At 38.3% G+C, this 26,899-nt stretch overlaps 1 protein-coding gene across 1 annotated transcript in view; it reads left to right on the top strand.

The window, feature by feature from the left end:
* CDK6 (cyclin dependent kinase 6) overlaps positions 1-26,899 on the top strand; it is a 251,021-nt gene that overhangs the window by 43,912 nt on the left and 180,210 nt on the right. The window contains exon 2 of the mRNA XM_040472681.1: positions 23,560-23,695. Coding sequence (XP_040328615.1) covers positions 23,560-23,695 — 136 coding nt within the window. The remainder of the gene's footprint in view (positions 1-23,559; positions 23,696-26,899) is intronic.

Raw genomic sequence — 26,899 nt, forward strand, 5'->3', positions numbered from 1 at the left:
TTCCTTGGAAATTTCTCAAAGTGTTGGAAGAGTGAAACATGTCATGTTAAAACATTTTGTTTTGGCCTAAGTGTACTTTTGTACTGGCAAGATACATGGGGGATTTAGGCTTTACTCTGATAGCTAAATGAACTCAAATATATGCTGAATGTAAATTGCTTTGATGGCGATTGGATCACACATTCGTAGATTCTGTACTTTGTTTTTCCTTTCATGAGCAAGACCTTCCTTGGAGTTAAGGGTAGAGTTAAGTTAAAGAGTAGCAAATTATTTCCCTCTTTGGAAATAAGCAAAATCACCCTCTGATAATAAAATATTTCTTTAACATGTCAAAATAGTTACCGAGGAAAGAAAGCATGAGTGGGGAAATGGGGATAACTCATTTAGTGGCTTGCTGTTTAGGAAATGAAATATGTTTAATAAAAGTGCAATTGCCTTATACTGTGTGACTTGAAAATAATGAGACAAAGAAAAAAATGAAAAGCACCATACTAGAACTTATATGACCAAATAAATCTTATCCCACGGGATGCAGTCCGGTTTTCTAGCTCTCCTCTAATTGAGCAAAACATTTTCAGACTCTTTCGGAATTGTCTTGAGAACCGTTTCATGAGCCAAACCCTAAAATCAACATCTTTACTTTATTATCACACCTCTTTTTGGACCCAAAAGAATATTACTCAGCCTGATCCCCCACTTAATTTATCAGAATTGGCTCAGGCTATTTCCAAAAATACAGTGTGCTCTTTTATAGGACAATTGAATATTTGTATTCATTTATTTCTTCATTCGGTGATGGACGCCTAGCGCCTCCAGTGCATCAAGTATGTTGTGGTAAGGTATAGGGGTCTAGCTCTGGGGGCAGCAGGGAGACCAGTGAGGATCACAGAAGATGCACACCGCTGAGCAGTCTTTGCAGATGAGCAGGAGGTCACCGGATGGACAGAGAAGAGAAGAGCTTTCTAGACAGAGGTATCCGCGTGTGTTGAGGCATGGAGCAAACGCCACGCACATTTCAGGAACTGCATGTGTTTCAGGATGGATAGAATCTATTTAAAAGATGAGAACAGATTGGTAATAAGGGGCGAGATTGTGAGGATCCTAGTAAGCCATGGAATGGAGGATACAGTGGTTAAGAGTGAAGGTTCTCTCTCTCTTTTTTTTTAATGTTTATTTATTTTTGAGAGAGACAGAGAGAGTGTGTGTGTATGAATGGGGAAGGGGCAGAGAGAGAGGGGGACAGAGAATCCAAAGCGGGCTCTGTGCTGACATCAGACAGTGCGATGCCAGGCTCGAACTCATGAACTGCAAGATCATGACCTGAGCTGAAGTCGGGCGCTTAACCAGCTGAGCCACCCAGGCACCCCAAGAGTGAGGGTTCTCTTGCCTGACTATCTGAGTTCAAATTCTGGCTCCTTCATTTATAAGTGTTGTGACACTGGGTGATCTCCGAATCTTCCAGCCTTAGTTCTTTTCATCTGTAAAAGAGATGATGATGCCTACATTATAAGGTTAAGAGGTTTAAATACATAGATGCAGATAAAGTTCTCAGTACCATGCCTGGCACAGGGTAAGTGCTCAATAAACATTAGGTGTTTGTACTGCTACTTTGTCCTGTTGGCAAGAAACAATAATGGAAGTATTTTAAAAAACAAAATATATGTATACTTTATTGCCTTGTGTAGCATTGACCACTCCTCTCTTCTTGAAACAGTCTCTTTCCTTGTTTTTTCTTTTCTTTTTTTAAAATTTTTTATTTTTTTATTTTACAGAGAGAGAGAGAAAAAAAAGAGCGAGGGGCAGAGCGATAGAGACAATCCCAAGTATGCTCCAAGTTCAGTGTGGAGCCCGATGTGGGGCTCGATCCCATGACCCTGAGATCGTGACCTGAGTCTGACATTCAGCTGACTGAGCCACTCAGGCGCCCCTGCTTTTTCTTTTTCAAATAGCTTTTTGACACATAATTGACATGTCGTAAAGTTTACCCATTTGAAGTGGGTGATTAAAAGATTTTAGTGTATTCGCAGGGTTGTGTAACCATCACCATAATCTAATTTTAGAATGTTTTCATTCCCCCTTATAGAAACTCCACCCCCGTTAGCAGTCAGTCCCCATTTTCCTCCACCCCCTGCTACTTAACTGCTCACCCTAAGCAACCTCCAGTCTACTTTCTGTTTTTATCAATTTGCCGATTCTAGCCATTTCATATGAATGGAATCTATTCAATATGTAGTCTTTTATGACTGGCTTCTTTCACTTAGTGTAATGTTTTCAAGAGTCATCCACATTGTAGCGTGTATCAGTCCTTCATTCTTTTTTTGTGGCTGAATGATATGCTACTGTATCTACATGACATTTTATTTATTCGTTCATCAGCTGGTAGACGTTGGGTTGTTTCCACTTGTTGGCTATTATGAATAATGGAGCTGTGAACATTCCTGGTCAAGTTTATGTGTGGACATAAGTTTTCGTTTCTCTTAGGTGTATATCAAGAAGTAGAATTGCTGAATCGTACAGTAACTCTATACCTAACAGTTGGAGGAACTACCCAACTGTTTTCCAGAGTGGCCACACCTAATTACATCCCTACCATAACAATATATGAAGGTTCCACTTTTTCTGCATTTTTGCAAATATTTGTTATTTATTGCCTTTTTAATTTTAGCGGTCTTGGTGTATATGAAGTGGTATCTCATGGTTTTGCTTTGCATTTCTCTAGTGACTAATGATGTGAACATCTCCTGTGTTTATTGGCCCTTATTATATCTTTAGAGAAATGTCTATTCAAATCCTTTGCCTGTTTTTATTTTACTTTATTTACTTTATTTTATTTTCAGCTTTATTGAGGTGTATTTGGCAACCTCTGCCCATTTTTAAATTAGGTTGTCTTTTTATTATTGATTATTGTTGATTACTGATTAGTATAATAATATTATTGTATATATTTATATATTCTGACTGCAAGTCTTTTATCAGATATATGATTTAAAGATAGTTTGTCCCATTCTTTGGGTTGTCTTTTCATTTTATTTTTATAAAATTTATTTTACTTATTTTGAGAGAGAGAGAGCACACAAAAGCAGGGGTGTGAGAGAAAGGGAGAGAGGGAGAGAGAATCCCAACCAGGCCCCGCACTGCCCACATACAGCTCAATGTGGGGCTCAGACTCACGAACCTCGAGACCATGACCTGAGCTGAAATCAAGAGCTGGAGGCCCAACCGAGGGAGCCACTCGGGTGCCCCTGTCTTTTCATTTTCTTGATTAAGTCCTTCATAGCACAAATGGCTTTAATTTTGATGAATCCAATTTACTTATTTTTTCTTCTATTGTTTGTGCTTTTGGTGTCATATCTAAGGTATCATTGCTCAACCCAAAGTCCTGAAGATATTCTCTTATGTTGTTTTTTTAAAGAGTTTTAGCCCTGCAGTTTGATTTCTGATCCATTTTGAGTTAATTTTTGTTTATGTTGTGAGGTAAGGGTCCAACTTTAGTGTTTTGTGTGTCAATATCCAGATATTCTGGCATCATTCATTGAAAAGTCTGGCCTTTCCCCATTGAATGGTCTTGTCAAACTTGTTGACAATCAGTTGAGCATAAATATGAGAGTTAATTTCTGGACCGTCAAGTCTATTTTGTTGATCTGTATATTTATCTTTATGCCAGTACCACACTGTCTTGAGTATTATAGCGTATAGTAAGTTTTAAAATCAAGAAGTCCCCCAACTTTTTCTTTTTCACGATTATTTTGGGTGTTTGGGCTGCTTGCATTTCTGTGTGGATTTCGGGATGATTTTGTCAATTTCTGCTAAAAGCCTGGTGTTTTGCTATGGATTGCATTGAAGCTATCGATCAGTTTTGGGAGTACTGCTTCTTAACAGTTTCAAGGCCCTCTCATCTATGAATACGGATGTCTTTCCATTTTTGTAGATCTTCTTTAATATCTTTTAACATTGTTTTGTAGTTTTTAGCGTACAATGAACTTTTTTTCTTAAGTTTGTTCCTAAGTATTTTGTTGTTTTTGATGCTATTGTAAGTGGAACTATTTCCTTAATTCCCTTGTTTTTTGTGATGTAATTTTGTCAGCTGTTTTCTTGCCCATCTGATTCATTCAGGGATGCTGTTCTTGTTGCATGTTATAGCCCCTAAGATTCTGTCTCCTCTTTATGCTGATAATTTTTCAAAATATTACTTGACCTGTGTCCAGAACTCCAACTATGTGTTTACAGTTGTTCGCTGGACATTACCACCTGAGTGTCACAAACATCCAGTTCATCTCTTCTGGAATGAACTCATTAATTACTCCTCATATCTTCTGTTTTTTTCTTCTACTGTTTGGAAATAATACCACTATCTACCATGTTGCCTAAACCAGCACTCTGAAAATCATTCTAATCTTCTTCCCTTCTTTCAACTTGAACATCCTGGTTGATCAACAAATCCTTTGGATTCTACTCCTAGATATTACTATGGGAGTATAAATTGGTGCAATCCTCTGTGAAACCACTTGAATCCAGAGCTTTTTAAAAATATATATTTTTTGATTCAGGAAAATATTTAACTTTTGATTTTTTGCAATGTCCCAGGATTTTATCATAGGGTAATGAGCCAACATTATAAGAATAGGGTAATGGTTTAATAAATTATGTAAATTTAGTGCATCTTAAAAATGGTTTTATCATATATGTACACATATATAGAGACTTGTGAAAGCGTTTGATACATTGTCAGATTTTTAAATTGCAAAATATTTATGTAAATTATGATCCTCTTTTTGTTTTTTTTTGTTTTTTTTTTTTAAAGAAAGGGAATTTTAATTTTTAACTTTTTAAGAGTGAGAGAGCACGAGCAGAGGAGGGGCAGAGGGAGAGGAAGAGAGAGAATCTTAAGCAGGCTCCATGCCAAGCGCAGAGCCCAACACGGGACTCGATCTAACAACCATAAAATCATGACCTGAGCTGAAATCGAGAGTCGGACGCTTAACTGACTGAGCCACCCAGACATCCCTATGATTCTCTTTTGGTTTAACAAAATAGAAGATAAGTTCCCAAAGAGCAGGGATCTTGTCTGATTGACATTGATACCCCCCAAAGAGTGTAGGAGCTCAGTAAATATCTGTTGGTTGTACTGGTCTCTCTCTTTACTGTTCCACTTGCTTTAATATATCTGTATTTCTTACCTAGGCTCTTGCAAACACTTTGAACTTGGTTTCCTCACCTCCAGTTTTATTCCCCTACAGTCCAACCTCTCTTCTGCAGTCAGAATGGTATTTCCAGGTGGTAAATCTGGCCATAGCCTCGCCTACTGGGTCATCATTTGATTCTTCCCAGTGCTCATCAGATAATTTACAGACTTCTTAGCCTGGATTACCAACCCCTCTGTAATTTCACTTCTGTGTACTTTTCCAGCTCTTCTCTTGCCATTTTCCAAGATAATCATCAAGTCATGCCAAACTATCCACAGTTCCCCAAATATGAATTTTCCTGCATAACTACATACCTTTGGACATGCTGTTCCTTCTGCCCAGACCATGCCAAACTTCCTTGGTTTATCTGGCAAATTGCAGATCATCCTTAGAGATTCTGCTCCCCAGCCACTTACCCTCTCGGCACATTTGAGGGCCTCCTCTACAGGGTTTCCATAATTCTGGAACTCTTTTTTTTTTTTTTAATTTTATTTTATTAGTTTGCTTTATTTTTGACAGGCAGAGAGAGACAGAGTGCATGTGGGGGAGGGGCAGAGAGAGAGGAGACACAGAATCGGAAGCAGGCTCCAGGCTCTCAGCTGTCAGCACAGAGCCCGATGTGGAGCCCAAACTCACAAACCATGAGATCATGACCTGAGCCAAAGTCGGACGCTCAACCAACTGAGCCACCCAGGTGCCCCCCTAATTCTGGAACTCTTTTATAACCCTTAATATATATGAGATAGACATCTCTTTAGGGCTAGAGAGTTAGTGAGGGCAGGGACTATATTCTCCTCTGCCTTCAACTCATCATCTTACTGCTGAACGGATTTCTGCTATATCTCCATTTCAGGGCTTCCCAGCTTTGGTCTGAGGCCTGGTACTAATTTTCTATCATCTGTGATAAAATTAGAAAAAGAAGGGCCCTGTGGTAAATTTTTCAGAAAGCGAAATCTGTTTACATTTTGGGTGTTAAAATGTGCTTTTTCTAATGAAATGATGTTGATAGTGGATGGTAGGGTATATTTAGGTCTTTAGTTGACAACATTCTGTCAGAGCCCAAAATTTGTTGGAAATTTTACAGTTCCCTGAAAACCAAAGGTCTGGGAACACTGCTGTATCTCATGGGGTGGCACCAAGTCCCCAAAGTCAAAAGCCTATGAGTCATCCTTGGCTTCTCCTCCTTCCTCATCCTTCCACCCCCGCCACATTCAGACACTTAGCAAGTCCTGCCAATTCAACCTCCTAAATATTTCTGGAATCTGTACTCTCCTCTCCGTCCTTGCTGCCAATTCCTTAGGACAGGCCCTCTTTATTTTCCCTGTACAACTGCAGCAGTCTCCTGACTGGTGTTCTTACCACTGTTCCCCTCTTCTCCATGCTCATCAGAATGAGCTACTTAAAAATCAAAAGTAGATATCCATTTACTATGGGATTAGATTTCCTTATGGCATACAAGATTTTCCGCCAGTGGGATTTCTTGCTGTCCTTTGTTCATACTTTCTCCTGGTTTTGAATGCCCTTTCTTTACCACATTCTTGGGTAACTCCTGTCTAAATTGAATTGTCACTTCCTCCACAAACACTTTCCTACAAGTCTGAGTTAGGTGCCCCTCTTTATTGCTCTTAAAGTCCCTTGTATGTATCTCTACCTCAGCATTTCCAGATTAGTCGATATTCATCTTTTTATATCTGCATTCCCGCTAGACTCTGAACAGCTTAAAAAAATGTATTTTATCCCTAGATCTTTCTATACCTAGCACTCAGTACAAAGCTAGAAAATAACAAATATTGAATAAATGTTTGTTGGCTGCATGCATTTGTTTGGTATTATGATCATATGTACACTGTGAAAGGTTTATTGGCCAGAGTGAGGGCTGAGTACAAGAAATCTCTACGAGGCAGAGAACAGGATCCCTCCATAGATATTTAGGCAAGAGTGATGAGGACTTGAACTCAGGAAGTAGCAGTGGGTAGAGAAGTATTTAGGTGGTGCATTTGCTGGGTGATTAAATGTAAAGGGTCAGGAAAGAACCTAAAATTACTTGAAGGTTTCTGGGATTAGGAAATTGGTTGGATGGTGGTGTGATTCACCAAGGGGGGTGAGCCCTGTTCTAGACACTTTGAAATTGAGATGTTCAGAATATTGGTTGAAGTTGTCCAAAAGGTGACTGGGTATGGGGTTTGGGGAGAGAACTGTTTTGGAGAGATAGATTGTAGATTCTGCAGCCTTTCTTTAGAGTTATATGAAGTCTTTTTTTTAATTTTTTTAAAAATATTTATTTTGAGACAGACAGAGCATGAGCGGGGGAGGGGCAGAGAGAGAGGGAGACACAGAATCCAAAGCAGCTCCAGGCTCTGAGCTGTCAGCACAGAGCCTGACGCGGGGCTCGAACTCACAGACCATGAGATCATGACCTGAGCCGAAGTCGGACGCTCAACCGACTGAGCCACCCAGGCGCCCCAAGAGTTATATGAAGTCTTGACCATGAAGGAGATAATTATCATTTGTTGTTGCACAGGTGGTTGGTGGTACATTGGGTAGGAAGAGACAAGATCATGAGATTCTAGATACTGAAGGTACAGATCAAAGAGGAGAAAAAAAGCATATGAAGGTTCTAATTGAAATCCTGGTTGTTTCTTACAGTTCTATCACTCTGGACAAAATTACTGTTTATCTCAGCTTCTTCGTCTGTAAAATGAGAATAATAGTACCCACTTAATAGAGATATTGAAAGAATTCAGGGAGTTTGCATGTGTAAAGTCCCACGCTTTACTCTAGGGGCTCATAAATGATAGGTCAGAGAGGGGATTCAAGAAAATATTTCTCAGATCATGAAGATAGTTTGAAAACAAAGCATTTCTTAGTGGTGACATTGGGAATTACAATTAACATCTTAAACTTGAAACAGTCTACTTTGAAATAATACTAACTTAGCTTTTATAGTATTGAAAGCTTTTTTCCTGTACAGCTCTATCCCCTTTTATGCTATGATTGTTATGCACTTCATCTTTATATATTGTATGGCCATTATCATAGATTTATAATTGTTGCCATATGCATTTGTCTTTTCAATCATATTAGGAAAAAAAAAAAGTTCCAAACCAAACTACAATATTACTGGTTTTCTTTATGTTTATGTGTGTAGTTAGTTACCCTTGCCAGTGTTCTTATTTGATTCATGTGGCTTTGAGTTACTCTCTTGTGCCCTTTCATTTCAACCTGATGGGCTCCCTGTAGCATTTCTTCTAGGGCAGGTCTCCTGGCCACATACTCCTGCAGCTTTTGTTTAGCTGAGCATGCCTGGAGTTTACCTTCATCTTTGAAGCATAGTTTCTCTGGATATAGAATTCTCGTTTAACAGTTTTTTCCTTCAGCACTTTACATTTGTCATCTACTGCTTTCTGCCCTCCAGTGTTTGGATGAGACATGGGCTATTAATCCTACTGAGTTTCCTTTGTAGGTGGTGAGTAGCTTATCTCTTGCTGCTTTCCAGATTCCTTTTTTGCTTTTTGAAAGTTCGATTTGTACTGTCTCAGTATGGATTGCCTTGCCTCATGTTTATGTGCCTAGAAAGCACTCAAATAAAGGATCATAATAATAATGCTGAATTAAATTATTGTCATTTCATAATAACAATAATGATCATGAATTATCCATCAGTAGAACACAATCCGTATAGTGTGCTTAAAAAGTAGGGACGCCTGGGTGGCTTGGTCGGTTAAGCGTCTGACTTCGGCTCAGGTCATGATCTCATGGTCTGTGAGTTTGAGCCCCGCGTCGGGCTCTGTGCTGACAGCTCAGAGCCTGGAGCCTGTTTCAGATTCTGTGTCTCCCTCTCTCTCTGCCCCTCCCCTGTTCATGCTCTGTCTCTCTCTGTCTCAAAAATAAACGTTAAAAAAAAATTAAAAAGTCAAGAAAATATTCAGTGCATGCTATAGAGAATTCCATTAAAAACTTTAATTAAAAAAAATTTTTTTAAGTTTATTTACTTATTTTGAGAGATAGTAAGTATGTGCACAAGCGGGAGAGGGGCAGAGCAGAGAGACAGAATCCCAAGCAGTCTCCATGCCATCAGCACAGAGCCTGATGCGGGGCTTGAACTCAAGAACTGTGAGATCATGACCTGAGCCTAGACCAAGAGTTGGACACTGAACCACTTAACCGACTGTGCCACCCAGGCGCCGCAAAACTTTAGTTTTTAAAAGTAGTGTGAGGGCTTGAGATGGGTAGGAATCAGGTATCGAAAATACTCACTTATGTGGAACACCCAGTCACCTGATAGAATCCCAGTATGAGTTGTTCTTATGGTTCTTTGCAAAAGAAAAATTCTTCTTTGGGGGACATGTAGTTGCAGCTACACTTCCACATTCTTATCTCCTTTAGTTGTTTTTTTTTCAATTTTTTTTTAACATTTATTTATTTTTTGAGAGACAGAGACAGAGCATGAGCAGGGGAGGGGCAGAGAGAGAGGGAGACACAGAATCTGAAAAAGACTCCAGGCTCTGAGCTGTCCGCACAGAGCCCGACGCAGGGCTGGAACCCACAAACCATGAGATCATGACCTGAGCCCAAGTCTGACACTCAACTGACAGAGCCACCCAGGCGCCCGTATTTTTTTTTAAGCTTTTTTTGTTAAGTTTATTTGTTTTGAGAGAGACAAAGAGAGTGAAAGTGGGGAGGGGAGAGAGAGAGAGAGAGAGCGAGAATCCCAAGCAGGCTGCATGCAGTCAGTGCATATACTCTTTTGAAACCTGCATTTTCTTTCATTAATATATTATGAATGTCTTGCTTTCAGTGCCATGAAATATTCACCTTATTATGTGAAATATTCCTAGAACAAAGATCAAACTCTAAAACTATGTAGGCATACTACATCATAACTTAGTATTCTACATTTTTACATGTGAACAAAACAGCCTAATTTCAGATGCCTGAGTTTGGCAGTTGATAGAGGTAACAGTTCTTTCAACTTTTCCAACTATGTTCTGTTTTTCTTATCTTTTAATATAGTTTCCTGATGGCGTTCTTGAAATATATTTATAGAACCTTTCTGAATTCTTAACACAGTAGTTCTTGGAAATTTTGCTTGAATAGATCTAATTTTAAAAGGTAAGATATTAGATGTTAATTTTTATAATGACTTTTAAGAAACATGTGTTCGTTATTGTGGTTGCTTATACTTTATTATATTAGAAAGGGCACAGAATTCTTATTCATGAGACCCAGGTATCTTATTTCTTTAGTTAGTTTTGCCATTCTGCATTCTGTTCACCTGTGTCTCCTTATCTATAAGATAAAAGTACAAAGCCAGATAATCTCTAAAGCTTCCCATACTTTCAAAATTCCATAATTCTACCTTGTCTTGTATGGCAAACATTAAAGTAACTTGAAGAATTCGTGAGCTGTCATTGTTTCTCTTATATTTCATGGTAATTCTGTTATTTTTGACCTGACAATTAGCCAGGCATCAGAAAGGTAATTTTATTTTCCCACATTCTTTACGGAGTTACTCCATATTGGAGAAAGATTAAAATCACATACCTTCAGTGAAGCAGTAATGCATACACATTTTTTTTCCTAGAACAAATTTAAGACTGTAAGTTGTTAACATACTTAATTTTTAAAACTGCGGTTTCAGGTTTGAGGATTGGGATTTTCTCAGTAACTCAGGAGCAGATTGAAGAAAAGTATATGAGTGATGGAAGGAAGAAAACTTAAATGAGAAAAGAAGCTTTTATAATTCTTGTTTTTGAAATGGGGATTTTTTTTTTCTTATTAAAAACTGTTTAAGTTCTCATTATAGAAAGTCTAGGTAGGCAAATAACAGAAAAAGCAATTCTGTAATCTTATCACCAAGAGATAACACTGTTAGCATCTTGATTCATCTTTTTTATTTTATTTTATTTTGAGAGATTGAGAGAGAGGGAATCCCAAGCAGGCTCCGCACTGTCATTACGGAGCCGGATGTGAGGCTTAAACTCACGAACCAGGAGATCATGACCTGAGCCAAAATCAAGAGTTAGATGCTTAACCGACTGAGCCTCCCAGGTGCCATTCTTGGTTTATCTTTATACCATTTTGTTTATATATATGGAATCATGCTGTACATACCCTTTTGAAACCTGCATTTTCTTTTAATAATATATTATGAATGCCTTTCCATGTTCAATAAATATGAATTTGAATCCTCTATCAATTTGTGTATCTGTCTCTCCAGAAAGGTTTTTTTTTTTTATTTGTTTGTTTGTTTTACCAATTTGTACTCCCACAGTGATGTGGGTCCATTTCACAAACACTCACAGACACTATGCCATTTTATCTTATAAAAATGTGTTACCCAATTTGAGGGGCTTAAACAGTATATCGCTAATGTTTTCATTTATGTTTCTTTAAGTTATTACCATAGTTTAACATTTTCTCATATGTTTACAGTCATTTATGTTTCCTTAAAAGGAACTAGCTTCAGTAGTTGTTTTATTAGATAAGAACCTAATCCTAAGTACCTGAATTAGTGCTGGGATAAATTTACTCACCTCATAAGGATGTGATTATGAAAGATTTTTGGCTTACGGTGTAGGTAAAGTTTGGTTAGTTTTCTTCTAAGACCCAGCAGACAGTCTTCAGCACAGACAGCTGCCTAGTTTTGGCTGATTCGTCGTTTTTCCTCAAGAGAGGCCCAAAGCTGGAGAACAGGGCTTTTACAGGTCAGAAATGGAGACAGAACTGAATGTTGAAAGTTTTCCAGAATCCAGCACTCTTTCTGACTCAAGCCAGAGCTGTTGACTTTGCTTTCAAAAATATCATTTAACTCTTACATTTTTGAGATCAGAATATCTTTTTCAAGCCCTGTGGGGTGAACTGAAGTGTGTCATTTTTCTAACTAGTTAAGGGGAAGACGTAAGGGGGCCTAGGGAGGATCAGTAGTCTTCAGCTTTATTTTTTCTGTGAATTTTCTGAACATTTTTTTTTCAGCCCAGCATGTAAAGCATATACTGCTATATCCAAGTTTACCAGAGACATTTGTGGATTGGCATTACCACAGCTCCTGCCAGCCAGTGTGTCTCCTTTGCCGTGGAGAGGTCTCTGACCCAAATGCTGCCCTACATACAGAGGCAGGATTGGTTAGGAAACCAGACTCTGGAAGCAGATAGCCTGACTTCGGATCCTGTCTCCACCACTTACTGTAGTGTGCTTTAGGCAAAGTACTAAACCTCTCTCTGGCTATTTCTTTTCTCCTTTTGTTTTTAAGCAATTTTATTGAGATATACTTTACATACCATCAAATTTATCTGTATAAACAATTCGGTGGTTTTTAGTGTATTTACTGAGTTGTGCAACCATCACCATGATCTAATTTTAGACCATTTTATCACCTTAAAAAGAAACCCAGTACCCATTAGTGGTCATTTTCTATTCCTTTCCACCTCTCCCTGCCCTACCAACTTCCAACCCCAGGCAGCCACTAATCTACTTGCTGTCCCTATGGATCTGCCTACTCAAGATTTATCCATATCACACCATGTATCTCTACTTCATTCCTTTTTATTATCAAATAATATTCCATTACATGGATATACCACATTCTGTTTATCCATTCATTAGTTGATGGACACTTCCGTTGTTTCTACTTTAGCTATTATGGATGATGCTGCCGTGAACATTTGTTTATATACATCTGTTTCTTTATTCATAAAATGAGCACCATTTCATAGAGTTGTTGTGAAGACTAAAGAATTCTAAATACGTAGAATTACACAGTAGATAGGGAGCAAACTAACAGTGTTAAGGAATAAATGCAACTTATTAGTGTGTGTCCTCATTTACCACCAGTTACAAGATGTGGCTTACTCAGAGTGCCATGCTTTATTTCCTAGTGATGTCTCTGAGGATCCCCTCTTTTCTTTTACTGCTGACTTTTCCCTGAGTTACAATTCTGAAAACTTTAGTTCATTCAGTAAACATTATTAAACACCTGCTGTGTGTTAGATGCGGTATTGGGTACCATTCTGGGTGTCGTGGAGAATTAAAAGAACAGGATAAACACAAGTGTGGAGAGGCACACAGTTTAAGCCTGTTTTTAGTTTGTAGTCTGCAACCTCTGACCTCCCAGTAGGGTTTAAGACTTGGGGGCCCCTGAACCCCACCTTCACACCAAATGCCACAGTTTTTGAGGTCTCTTAATCCTTTCTCTCTTGTCAGGCCCTTATTTTGACCAGCATATCTATGTATGTATGTCAGGTGGCTGATTGAAGCCAGGTGGTACGTAAGAAAAAGGCTAAAAGTGAGGTAATTGAGTCTTGGGGGAGACCTCAACAGGTAAAAGTGTAGGATCTCATTCCTGTGCTATAGCTGGGGTTGCTGAATGGGATTTATTCTAATCAATATGTAGTAGTCCCTGATTTTCTCAATTTGCAGGTTTCTTCTTTCTATGGAGTTGACTTTATGGTTTTTTGAACTTACAAAACAACTATTTTTTTTTCTTTTTTTTTTTTTTAATTTTTTTTTTTTCAACGTTTATTTATTTTTGGGACAGAGAGAGACAGAGCATGAACGGGGGAGGGGCAGAGAGAGAGGGAGACACAGAATCGGAAACAGGCTCCAGGCTCTGAGCCATCAGCCCAGAGCCCGACGCGGGGCTCGAACTCACGGACCGCGAGATCGTGACCTGGCTGAAGTCGGACGCTTAACTGACTGCGCCACCCAGGCGCCCCACAAAACAACTATTTTGTATTGGAACTGGACTCAGCAGAAGTATCAGCTCAGTATTGTCTAGCTACCCCTGTTTTCTCTCTCTTGATTCTGGGTAGATTGACTCGCATGGTGACTTAAAATACACTTATCGAATATTTGCCTCTGCTAACATTCTCTGCCCTCTAAGAGAACAGATATGTTTTTATGATTTCCTCATTTGTTTTAGCGCTAAAGTAGCGTTTCTTTTTTCCCATAATAGCATATAGTTGGCATAACAGAGTGATGCTGCTACCTCATTCTCTCTGCCTTTCATTGAGACAAAATGCATTAACAGTTTAAAGAACAGTTGGGTAAGAAGTGCTTGCTGTAGGACTGACTGTGAAAGAAGTTTAAATTCTATTGTTTAATGTCCATTTCAGGAATTCATCTTGAATATGAACACAGTAGTATACAGGCACCCCATATTCCCATTAGGACATCCAGAAAGCTTATTTGGGGCCTAGCTAATAGTATACCAATTTTGTGCTGTCATGTGCTATCATATGGTAGTAGTGTGTTTCCATATATACAGGTTTTACTGTTTGCTCTGTTTTAAATATTTACTGTAGTGCAAGTCATATCTTGTAAACTTGCCCAATTTGGGGGATTCCCATTTAGCTTGTAAAACATTTTCTGATTAATGCATGCAAAGATATTAACTCATAGATCCAGATGGCCACACATATATAGATAGACGCTGAAACCAGATTAGTAGAAACTCTGAGGATGAACAGGAAGATGATGAACCACAAAACTTTCTTATGAACACAGTTTATGCTGTAAAGAATCAAGTGATTTCATAAATAAAAGAGGTTGACTTTGCATTCACTTGTCAGGTTATGGTAGCTTTAAACTTAACAACATGAACACAAAGAGATTTCCCTGCTTTAGAATTACAATTTGACATTTTAGTTGACCCTTGAATAACACGGGTTTGAATACGCACACCTACTTGTATGCAGGGGTTTTTTTTTCTGATATAGTACTGTAAATGTATCTTCTCTTCCTTATGATTTTTTAAATTACATTTTCTTTAGCTTACTTTATTTTAAAAATGCAGTATGTAATACATATAACAGAAAATATGTGTTAATCAGCTGTTTGTGTTCTCAGTGAGGCCTCTGTGAACAGTAGACTATTGGAAGTTAAGTTTTGGGGGAATCAAAAGTTACACATGGATTTTTGACTGCAGGGAGGTCAGCACCCCTAAAAACTCTGCATTGTGCAAGGGTCCACTTTACTGTGCATGTCCCCTTTTCAGCAATAGGTGGTGGGGTTGCTTAATTGAGGGTTCCAGGAGAACATATCTCTGAGCATTGGATTCAGCCTTTAAATTAAACTTTGTGTTATTTTTAAATACTTCTCCTTGCCTCCTCATTTCCTCTTACCCCACTGAGTCCTTTCCTGTTCTAGGTTACATATTCCTATTTGTGATGAACTTATCCCTGTGTCTTCTGCCTTTCTCTGCTTTTTCTCCACAAAATGTTTCTGTAGTCAGACCAGGAGCCTCAAATGGGAATCCTGAAAGGAAGTCCTTGGTTCCTTGGGAGAGATGAACTAGTCTGTTCTGGGGCTGCCCAGTGCAGCCCAGTGGACATGCTCATGGAGGGACCATTTAAGGTAAATTTTCTCCCAGCAAGTCAGGACTGGTGCAGTCACCTAGAGGAAACTACTATTGTTTACATGCTTGACCTTAATTCATTTTGTCCAATATATAAGACATATTTGAGGTCAGATGTTGATGTTTCAGATTCATTTAACCCTTCTAAGATATGTATAAATGTCTTAAGGCTGTTTTTGTTTTCTGTTGTTGTTTTTTTGTTTCTTTGTTTTTGCTAGTAATAAAAGCCCAACCCAATGTTACTAACATAACTAATAAATCCAAGGGTATATCAGGCACAGGTAGGGCCGGTACTTAACCAAAGTCTCTTGCCTGTCATTTCTCTGCTCTGGCTCTTTTCCCTGCTGGCTGCATCCTATGGTATGCTCACTAAAGTGGTGGCAATGACAGCCATTGGCAGCTGCGGGCTTATATGTTGCTGGTTTGGTAATCTCAGATAAAGAGAGTTCTACCCTCCCAGAAGTTACAGTTAAAATCCTGGGACTGATTCACACGGTCCTGTCCATCCCTGAATCAATCATTATCACTCTCTTTGTCCAGGGTAGGTTTACATGCCATGCTGCACTCATCCCCCCAAAGCCATATTTCCTGAGTAGGAGTGGTTCCTCAAAAAAATGAGGATATGGTTTATAGAAGAGATAATAGGTGTTGGAAAGGCAGACATCACAGATGTCTACTGTAATAGCACGTAGAAAGAATTTGCTTTGATGTGATATATAAAGTTTCATGTTATATTTATAGAATTTATTTGGAATTAATACACAGCCATACGTCATTACTTATGATTTTATATGTCAGTCTTCTCTCCCCTGGCTACATAGTAAGGCTCTTACAGACAGTACCTATCTTAGATGTTTTGTAGTCTCTAAAACTTGGTACCGCACCTGCACGTGGTAGGTACTCATAAATGTTTATGGATGCTGCTGAAATGGCAAGCTCCTTCTGGAAGCATGCTGATTATGATTGGTGGCAAATACCTCTGGAGTTACACCATTCAGTGTTGGTTTAGAACAAGTGCACACGCAGTCCATATTTAATGAGCAAAAGGAGAACACCCTGGCAAGGATCCAGTAGTGTAGGGCAAGTGGGATGCGTGAACATAAATTGGGTCCATGCAAGAAGCTATAGGCACAGAGTGTGCTTCATGGACAATAGAGAAAAGGAGATAAAAAAGAATACTTCTCAATTCCAAAGACTGGCTGTAGTTCAAAAAAATTTTGTTTAGGGCCCTTAGGCAGCTGTGCCAGACATCTCTCAGCTCTTGAACTATTTGATGTCCAAACATTCAAGAGTATGAAAAAAAAAAAGTGACAGGAAAAAAAAAATCCTCCTAGAACTTCCTGTGACAGGTCAAAGTTTAATCACAGCAAATAATGCAGATTTCCCTTTTATTATAACCACAACAGAAAGGCAGGGTTTGTGTTTACAAAGCATGTTGTTTGGGAGACCTTTGTAAATTGTAATCTTTGGAAATCCCAAACCTATTGGATGTAATCCCATCCATTAGATGAAGGCAACTTGCCTATGCAGTAGATCCAGAATAGCAAGTTAAATGGAAAACATGAACAGGAAGCAGTCATTAAGAATTACAATGGGTAGGATGCAGAGTTAATTCACGGAGATATTTTGTTATGAGATAATTACATCACTAGGACAGCTGGAAGGCTGAGAGCTGTGCTGGGACCACAGTGCTTGCTCTCTGCCCTGCAGCTGAGGGGTCAGGACAATAGAGACTGGGAGAGAACTTGCTTTATGGGATAGTTAGGGGCTTTGGCTGACTTAATTGTGAAATGGTAATGACCTATCTGCCTTTTTTGGATTGCCTTTTGCATAGCTAAACTGGATTCAAAAATTTAGTAAATGCCGAGAACCACTTTTCACTTCTACTTTTTGAATATTCGCTTGGATCACATTAAGCACAGCTCTAATGGATACATATTGAATGGTAGTTTTCATTTCCTCTAAAAGTCATCTGAGCTATTTTGCTCATATTCAGCACAGTGTGAATATATTTCTCTTATGGAACTACAGCATGTAATAGTTGAAATGGTATTTTTGTCAGTTTACTGAATAGCAAAAAAAAAAAAAAAGAAGTTCTAGAAAGTCTTAAGATGTTGGTCAACACAAGAAATCATACAGTTGAAGTTATTTTCCAGTGTTTATGTTCAAATGTTCAGACCTGTCTGGCTCTTTTGTTTTGCAAGTGTAGGGGTTATAGGCAGCCCGGCCACATTCCTCATTGATTTATATAAATATATTACAGATTGTTAACCTCCTGCCAAATACCAGGGATTTCAGTTCTTGTTTAGCTCAGTTGCTTTATGTGAGACTTATTTGTTATATTAAAACATCTATGTTCTCTTTATTGCCCACCACAGTGACTATTATTTATTTGATTTGGGGTAATTCCAGAGGGAGTCATTGTAGACAAAAAAGCATCATAAATATCATGTTCTAAAATTCCTAAGATGAATACAGGCTTTTCCTGCTATTTGGAAGTAGACTGTTCCTATGAAACCTTCTGTAGGCTGAAGTGGTGTAAAGTGAAGAAGCAATTACCATTAATTTATATGGAAAATTTTTTGTGTTCCCAGACCCAAAAAATAACCTCTCCTCGGCTTTTCTGATACTATGGGACACATCTTGCTCATGGGTGCACAGAATAAATCGAGAAAAAGCACAGATGCTCTCAGAAACAATTCAAAGCTATGGTGGCTTGATGCCTAGAGGCTGAGTATAGTTGTGAGGACAGAGGTTGGGGGTGCCACCTCTCACTGTTTGGGGTGCATGCTGTCTCTGTAAAGGCTCACTACAAAACAAATATTGAATGCTATTTTCACTTTTCTCCTTTTTTCCTAAAAGTGAAAATCCTCGGGGCGCTTGGGTGGCTCAATCGGTTAAGCATCCGACTTTGGCTCAGGTCATGATCTCACGGTTTGTGAGCTCAAGCCCCACTTCAGGTGAGCTGGAGCCCCAATCCAGGCTCTGCACTCTCCCTCTCTCTCTCTCTCTCTGTCTGCACCTGGTGGGACTCTTTCTCTCCCACTCTCTCTCTCTCTGCCCCTTGCTCACTCATGCTCTCTCTGTCTCTCTCATAAATACATACATACATACATACATACATACATACATACATACATACATAAAATACATTTTAAAAGTATTTTTCAAAAAGAAGAAATTGCTGAAAGCAGCAGGAGGATAAAAGAAAAGGGTAGCAGCACTGCCCAAACAGGAGGTTGTTCAAGAAGAGGAAGAGACAATACATGAAGACAGTGAGTGAGGTATTGAGTTGGTATCTGAGGTTTCAGAAGAGGAAATTCTTCAGGCCCAGTTCCTGACTTACCTGAAGGAATTACAGTGGCATATACAATTCCCGAAAAGTAAGGAGATTCTGTACCTGAGGTGACTGTGGAGATTCTGGTGAAAGCTCGGAAGACCTCTTGGCCAAGATGAAGAATTTGTAGATAATGGACTGACCTGTGTTTTTCCTGAGTTTAAGCCTATGCAACATTAATACATACTCTTTACAAAATTGTTATACTTTTTGAAGATACTATGTTACTTGTTGCTTTCTCCTTTCAACTAAATCAGTAACTTTTGTCACTTTCTCCCTTCGACTAAATTAGTTACTCTCCTAAAACCCATGTTTCATTCTAGTTAAGAAAAACATGAAAACTTAGCCACTGAAATGTTTTGGCCTCTTGGGAGGGGTGGGAAGTAAGGACCAATTTGATGCTATATTTCTTTTCTTTCCAGTAATTCTGCGTGGTCTGTTTCCTGAGGCCATGGACAGTAAGTAGTATGTGGTTCTCAAATATAGGGGGAAAGGACAGGAGGTACAACCTGTTGATTAGAGCTAGCAGGCATCTACTCATTGTATTTAGAATCATGCTCTATAAGAAAACTATCCACTACCATTGACTTGGCCAACAGTGAAAATTTATAGTACTAACCTGCAAAATAAAAATATCCTCTCAAATGTTACCTGATGAAATATAAGCTGAAATGTAGCCATTAGAAAATTTTGTAAACCGTGAATTATATATTCAAAACAAGACAAAGGCAAATAAAAGGAAGCTTTCTTCATGGGTAAACAGATAAAAGTACTTTCCAAAGTACAAATTATTCTATTTCTGCACTGACCAAGGAAAAGAAATAATTGCATCTGTGGAAAAATATATCTGGAGTCACTGTACTTTATTGAAGCACAAAGAATAAATTTAGGCTAAGATCATCTAGATTATACCCATTATATGGGCTACCTTCTGAATACTGCATTTTAATTTGATTCTCTAGATAATTAGATAGTTGTATTTGGGGCATAAAAGAGACCTAAATTTCCCCAGCAATGACTGGCATATATTTATTCACTGGAAGGGTGTCATTTACCCTGATCATGACCATTACATTATAAATTGATAAACTGGTTGTCTCTGAAGTTGCATACAAATAATAAAAGCTTGGAGGGCCTTGGTTACATAAATTCCCCGTGGTTTGGAAACCAATAAAAAATATGCATATGTAACCATTATCAGTAGGATGTTAACGTGCTATGCTAATCTTGTATTTTGATGATTTTTTGCTTTGAAGATACAAATGTCTGAATTGTATCTCTAGAGAAGGGGTGCCTAGGTGGCTCAGTTGGTTGAATGCTTCTGACTCTTTTCTTTTTTTATTTTAAATGTATTTATTTTGAGAGAGAGGTGCAGAGAGAGGAGAGAGAAAATCCCAAGCAGGTTCCACACTATAAGCACAGAGCCTGATCCTGTGCTCAAACTCAAACCGTAAGGTCATGACCTGAGCCGAAGTCAAGAGTGGGATACAACAGACTGAGCCACCCGGGCACCCCTGAGTGTTCTGCTCAGGTCACGATCCCAGGGTTGTGGCATCAAGCTCCACATTGGGCTCTGTGCTGATCATGGAGCCTACTTGGAATTCTCTCTCTCCCTCTGCCCCTCTACCCTGCCCTCTAAAGAAAGAAAGAGAGAGAGGGAGAGAGAGAGAGAAAAAGAAAGAAAGGAGGAAGGAAGGAAGGAAGGAAGGAAGGAAGGAAGGAAGGAAGGAAGGAAAGAAGGAAGGAGAAAGAAAGAAAAGAAAGAAAGAAAGAAAGAAAGAAAGAAAGAAAGAAAGAAAGAAAGAAAGAAAGAAAGAAAGAAACTAACTCTAGGGAAGAAATGTTAGTACAAAATGAAAAATGCGATCTCCACTTATAAAATAAGGTTCTAAAAGTTGATTTCAGAAAGTGCCCCCACCCAAAAAATAATAGCACCTTAAGAAATAAAAAGAATTATCTCCTTGAACCAGCATGAGCCTTCTTACCTAACACCATTCTTTACCTAGTCGAGAATACATTAAGAAGATACATTAAAATTTATACAAGAATGGTAAACACTATGCAGTGTCACATGTGTCTCTTTAACATTCCACATTTTAGCAATTGCCAATTAAAATTAGTGCCTTTTCTCCATGGCTTATGATTTACAGCAGTTGGCAGTGGCTTCCATGATTTCACCTTAGCCTAGCTCTCACATGTGGAGTCCCAATCACTGCAGGTGCCATCAGTGAGTCTTTGTATCTTGAAGAGAGTGATACAACATTGAGGAAAATAAGTTGGGTGGGTTAGATGTTATTCTTGAATTGTGTCATACGAAGAGTGTTTGAAAACATGGTTTCAGTAAAATGAAGCAACATAACATACTGCCGCGGCTGTTAGGTAACTAACAACGGTTTGGAAGCGGGTGATCTTTGGTTCAGCAGTGTTTTATGATCGTTTTATTCTCCAGTTATGTCCCTGTCAATTACAGATTATAAGCACAGTAAGAACTGGACTTACTAAGATCAGTGTTGACCTGAGGCAGTGATAAGCAATGTATTTTTTTTTTTCATGAAGGAAATGTATTCATTATAGTGGAAAGCATTTTTAAAGTGATGTTTAAGGAGCACAGCTATAGTGGTGCAGTTCCCATGTTTGTGTTTGAATTTAGTACATCATTGTGGTTTTATTGTATTACAAAAATAGAAGCAGGGGTGCCTGGGTGGCTCAGTCAGTTGAGCGTCCGACTCTTGATCTTAGCTCAAGTCATGATCTACAGTTCATGAGATTGAGCCCCAAATTGGGCTCTGCACTGACAGGGCTGAGCCTGCTTGGGACTCTCTTTGCGCCACCACCTCCCTCTCCCCCCTCCCCCCCCTGTCAGGAGCTCATTCTCTCTCTCTCTCTCTCAAAATAAATAAGCATTTTTTTAAAAAAGAAAAAAATAGAAAACATATGGAAAGAAGCTTCTTTTTCTTCTTCAAAAGGAAGGAAAAAGTAAAGCTGGAAAAGTATGTGGGATTAATGGAGAGAAGATGGTTCAAAGGAACCTATGAATAAATGGTAGTTGCCTCACATTACCAAACGGAAAGGGTTGTTTTGATAAACTTCCCAGGTGTCGGATTCATGCATGATAGCAAGTATATTGGTCATAGTATGGCACTCATATGATTAATGGCCTTATCTTTAATAAATTTATTAGGAGTTTTTACTTTATCAGAATAATTTTTTAGAATAAGTCACATCAGTGACTTTAAGAAGACTTTAGAATTTCAAGAAAACAAAAAATCACGTGTAGAAGTAGGTGACTAAAACTTAGAAATCAGAATACTTAAAAGTAGATAAATGTGAGAAGAAATTCAGTTGATCTTAACTGATTTTAATGGAGTTGTAGAACTCATCCCAAATTGCGTATAATTAAAAAGTAGTGCAGATCTGGCTGTGAAATAAGTGTGGTTGGTGATGGTTGTGTTCATCCCACCAGATTTAACTTCATTATAGTGTTCTTTAGTTTATTTTAAAGTTTAGTTTAGATTCACAGAGAAGTACCAAATATTGCGAAGGACCTGTTCAGCCCAGAAATGCAGTAGGGTGGCATGCATTAAAAATTCAAGAGGTAGGATGCAAAGTAGATAATTGAGAGTCAACCCGGCATTTTAGTAATGGGTTATATGCACATTTATAGTTAGTTTCTTTGAAGGGCGTGTTTATTCCGTCTTTAAAAGTGAGAAGACTATGTATAGCATTTTGTTAGCCTTTTCTTAGTATTTATATTACATTCTTGTCAAATTTACAGCTTGTTTACAGGTGGTTTGTTTAATTATTCAAGCATGTGGTGAGCAGCTCATCTGTCGGATAGTGTGTTATGTGTGGTTGAAAGTAAAGAAAAATTTGTCCCTGAGCTTAAAAATGCTTTTGACTACCAAAGGCTTTGCTTTTAAAACTTAAATTTTAAATTAGTTGTAGAATTTTATGGAAGATAGCGGATTTGCCCATCCAGACTTCATTATAATGTTTGTTCATCTGTATCATTTAATGATGATGTAGTTTACTAATGCTGTTTAAAATACCTCCTCTCTCCAAAAAAAAGAAAAAGTTAAAATTTCAGTTTTGATTAGTGTGATATTTGAAATTTTTAAACCAAGGATTTATGCCCTTTCCAGGGAAATGATTTGATTCCCCAGGATGAGAAGGCTCTCTTAGAAATAAACCATATTTCATCATCCTTATTTTCACAGGCATGATTATAACACCTTAAATTCCAGGAAAATCTTCATCGCAGAGTGCAACATCTCCAAAGAATACTTAATCTGTCTCTTTAATAATTCTTGAACTGTGAGCTAAGAAGAACCATATTTTTCCTAGGCTGCAGTTTTTTAAACTATCTCTATTGGCAAGTACTACGTAAGGTCTTAACTAAGGAAACTCTCCAGGCAGACATTCCTATGCTCTAGTCATGTTGTTTTCTCTTTGCCGCTGTGGATTTTGTCATCACTTAATGAAGTGTTTCTCTCCTAAATTTCATATTGCAATTAAAGTATCAGATCCCATTAGGCATCCTTACATATTATTTGAAGGAATGATAAACGCCGGGGGGGGCCGCGCCCCAGCGCCTTTTTTTTTAAACCTGTTGTGTGATTGAGTTGCAGAATATGTTACTTCTTTGCTTATTGCTACCTACTTAATATCTTTCTTTTTTCTTTTAGGTTGTTTGATGTATGCACAGTGTCACGAACAGACAGAGAAACCAAACTAACATTAGTGTTTGAACATGTTGATCAAGACCTGACCACTTATTTGGATAAAGTCCCGGAGCCTGGAGTGCCCACTGAAACCATAAAGGTACCAAGAATCATCTGTCTGTTTGATTAAATAGTCACACTATTATAGCCTATTAAGCAGTCATATTCCTTCCATATGAAAATTGCCAGGAGGGCACCCAACTGGCTCAGTCAGTAGAGAATATGACTCTTGATCTTGGAGTAGTGAGTTCAAAGCCCACATTGAGCGTTAAGCTTACTTTAAAAAAATGCCAGGGGCGCCTGGGTGGCTTGGTCGGTTAAGCGTCCGACTTCGGCTCAGGTCATGATCTCATGGTCTGTGAGTTCGAGCCCCACGTCGGGGCTCTGTGCTGACAGCTCAGAGCCTGGAGCCTGTTTCAGATTCTATGTCTCCCTCTCTCTCTGCCCCTCCCCTGTTCATGCTCTGTCTCTCTCTGTCTCAAAAATAAATAAACGTTAAAAAAAAATTGCCAGAATTAGAGCTTTTGGAACTCAATATATAGTTAAATATATCAACCAGGATGTTCATATAATGAGATATATTCTAATTCATTGTTTTTAGGGTTCAGTGAAAAAACTGTTTTAGTTTTCATACATATTAAAATTATTGAAAAATATTTAAATATACATTATCTGGCCATAACCTTAGAAGGTATAGTGTTGTAAATGTAGCTCAGTCTTTTTCTGATGATTCACCGACTCTGAGGAATGTAATTTGAAACTTCACACATGAGCACATTGCATATTATAATTGTATACTGACTCCAGGATGTAACTTATACTATGTAAATCTGAAATACTGGCTTTTAGGCCCTCCTTTCTCCATTTTTCTTTCTCATTTATAAAACGTTTATAGGAAGCCTAAGTGCCAAGTACTGTCCTAAACCCTTGGGATTTAGGAATGATTTAAGACTCCTTACAGGTCAGCAGGCTACATGTGCTGTATTGACCAGACGTTCTTTCTTCCTTTAAGTCTAATGGAAAAACCTACTTAGAAAGTTTTGTTGGTCATACTTCTGTTCTGCCTAATGGAACTTTCCAGTAGATCTTTTTGATCTATGCACATCGTGTGCAGGTCTTCATGAAAGACCCTTCTGTTTATGTGAGTTAGGTGACTTCACTAAACAGACTCTTTACCTAATCATTCATTGTTGAGAAATGAATTCTGGAATTCAGCATTGTTTTAGATAGCAGGGAATAGCTGGAAATAGTTTCTCTTGTGTTTCAGTAATAGCCAGTTGGTATTGTCAGATACTGACACATTTAGAACTTTGACATATTGAATGATTTATTTCTTTGGTTTTAGATTGATAAAGAGTTTATGTTCCCAGCTGCCTTTCATAAAAGAATATAATGCTCAGTAGTGCTCTCATTTCTTCCTGAGCAGTTTCAAGGGCTTAAAGGCCCTTTAAATGCAGGTGTCCCTACTTATCTGTTCTTGGTCCTCTTCTCCTCCATACATGCATCCCTCTTTCCTCTGGACTTCTATTCCAGTTTTGTGGCTTCAGTTCTCTCCTTTGTAAGTTTGTCTAAAACCCCATGTTTAGCATGCAGGGCGTAGCCCCTTTTCATGGATGATATGGTCTGCCAAAATAGACTCTTAGTGTGGTTCATCATTTCCTACCTGTGTGGTCCTCCTGCTCAGTGCCATTTCTTTACTCCCCATCAATAACCATCTGCTTAAGTATCTGGCTCACCCCAGATAGTGTTTGACCAACTTTCACAGGTGGATATAACCTTATTTGTCAAACAGCACTAGTTCTACACATCTCCTCTTCTTTGTTAGATTTTCTACCTTTAATTGTATTTGTATCCATATTTTAACTATTCATTCATCTTTGTATCCTGACAGTCCCTACACAATGATTTATACACATAAGTACTCAATAAATAAGACACATTGACAACCTTTCTTTAGATGTGATTATTTCAAAATTATTTTTAAGTGACTTCCAACAGCTTAAACTTATACTGTCAAAATAACCATCAGCTTCTTCTGATGCAGTTAGTTCTAAGTTCAAAATTAGTTTGAAGGGGGAGTCAATTTTTTTAAGCAGCAAAACAAGATAACCATATATGTATATATCATATCATACATTACCACCTGCATAGGTAATTTGAGTTTCACATTAAATCCTCCTGGCATTAGAGGGTACTAAGTGGAATTGTTTGCTAAAGTATCATGTAGTTAAAGTGGTTGATAAACCAGACTGATGCGCTAAACTATGGTTTGATCAGGTAGGAGTAGAAACAAAGTGGGTTAGGGGGAATTATTATTATTTTTTTAATGTTTATTTATTTTTGAGAGAGAGCAGGTGGGGGAGGGGCAGAGAGAGAGGAGGACAGAGAATCTGAAGTGGGCTCTGTGCTGACAGCAGTGCTGGGGCTCGAACTCATCAACTGTGAGATCATGACCTGAGCTGCAGTCAGATGCTTAACCCACTGACCTGGAGGGCACCCCTGAGGGAATTCTTAAGGGTGGGGTGCAGGGGCAGGTAGGGTAAGATGAGGAACAGGCAGAAAGGTGGCCACCAAAGTGAGGAGAGGAGAGGAAAGGAGTTTGAGGAGTATTTGAGCCAAGGTTGATGGGGGAAGATGGGAGGCAGGAAGGGGAGAGGGAAATAATGCTTGTTACCAGAAGGTTTTGACAAATTGAACTGTTTTGTGGTTAATGATCTATCCATGCTTTCACAGTAAGTTATGAAATATTGCAGTCAGTTAATGTGTATGTCAGTGGTTAATTGAACATTTTTGCTAACTTAAAGGCTAGTCAAAAGACTTTTTATCTTCATCTTTAGCTTTTGAAAATTTTCTGAACTATGCTATGCTAATCTGCTTTTCTTCCTTATCAATTATTAGAATTTTTTTTTAATAATTTGAGTGTGAGTGATCTTTTAAGGCCATTATTTAAAACACAAGTAATCACTTAGAAGCGTTACAAAACTATCAATTGTATAATTTTAGGCCAAATATACAAATGATATAAAATTATTTTTAGTAAAGATGTGTACTTTTGTTTTTGTGATTGACTTCTTTTTAAGAGTTGGTGTGCAGGGTAAACATCTGCTGAGTAAGAGGTTCTGAGTTGGGGTTCTGGTTAAATGAATTTTGGAAGGGCACAGCCAGAGAATAGAAATATTTCATTACTGTCTAGGCTTATTTATAGGAAGTCTCAATAACTAGATAACTAGATCAAGAGAATATTATTGTTCTGAAAAATCTATTGGGAACACAGTTGGATTCTTATGTGGAATGTTTGTTGTAA

Source organism: Herpailurus yagouaroundi, unplaced genomic scaffold, assembly GCF_014898765.1.
Source record: "Herpailurus yagouaroundi ecotype Mexico unplaced genomic scaffold, PumYag 100, whole genome shotgun sequence".
Taxonomy (NCBI): Eukaryota; Metazoa; Chordata; class Mammalia; order Carnivora; family Felidae; genus Herpailurus; species Herpailurus yagouaroundi.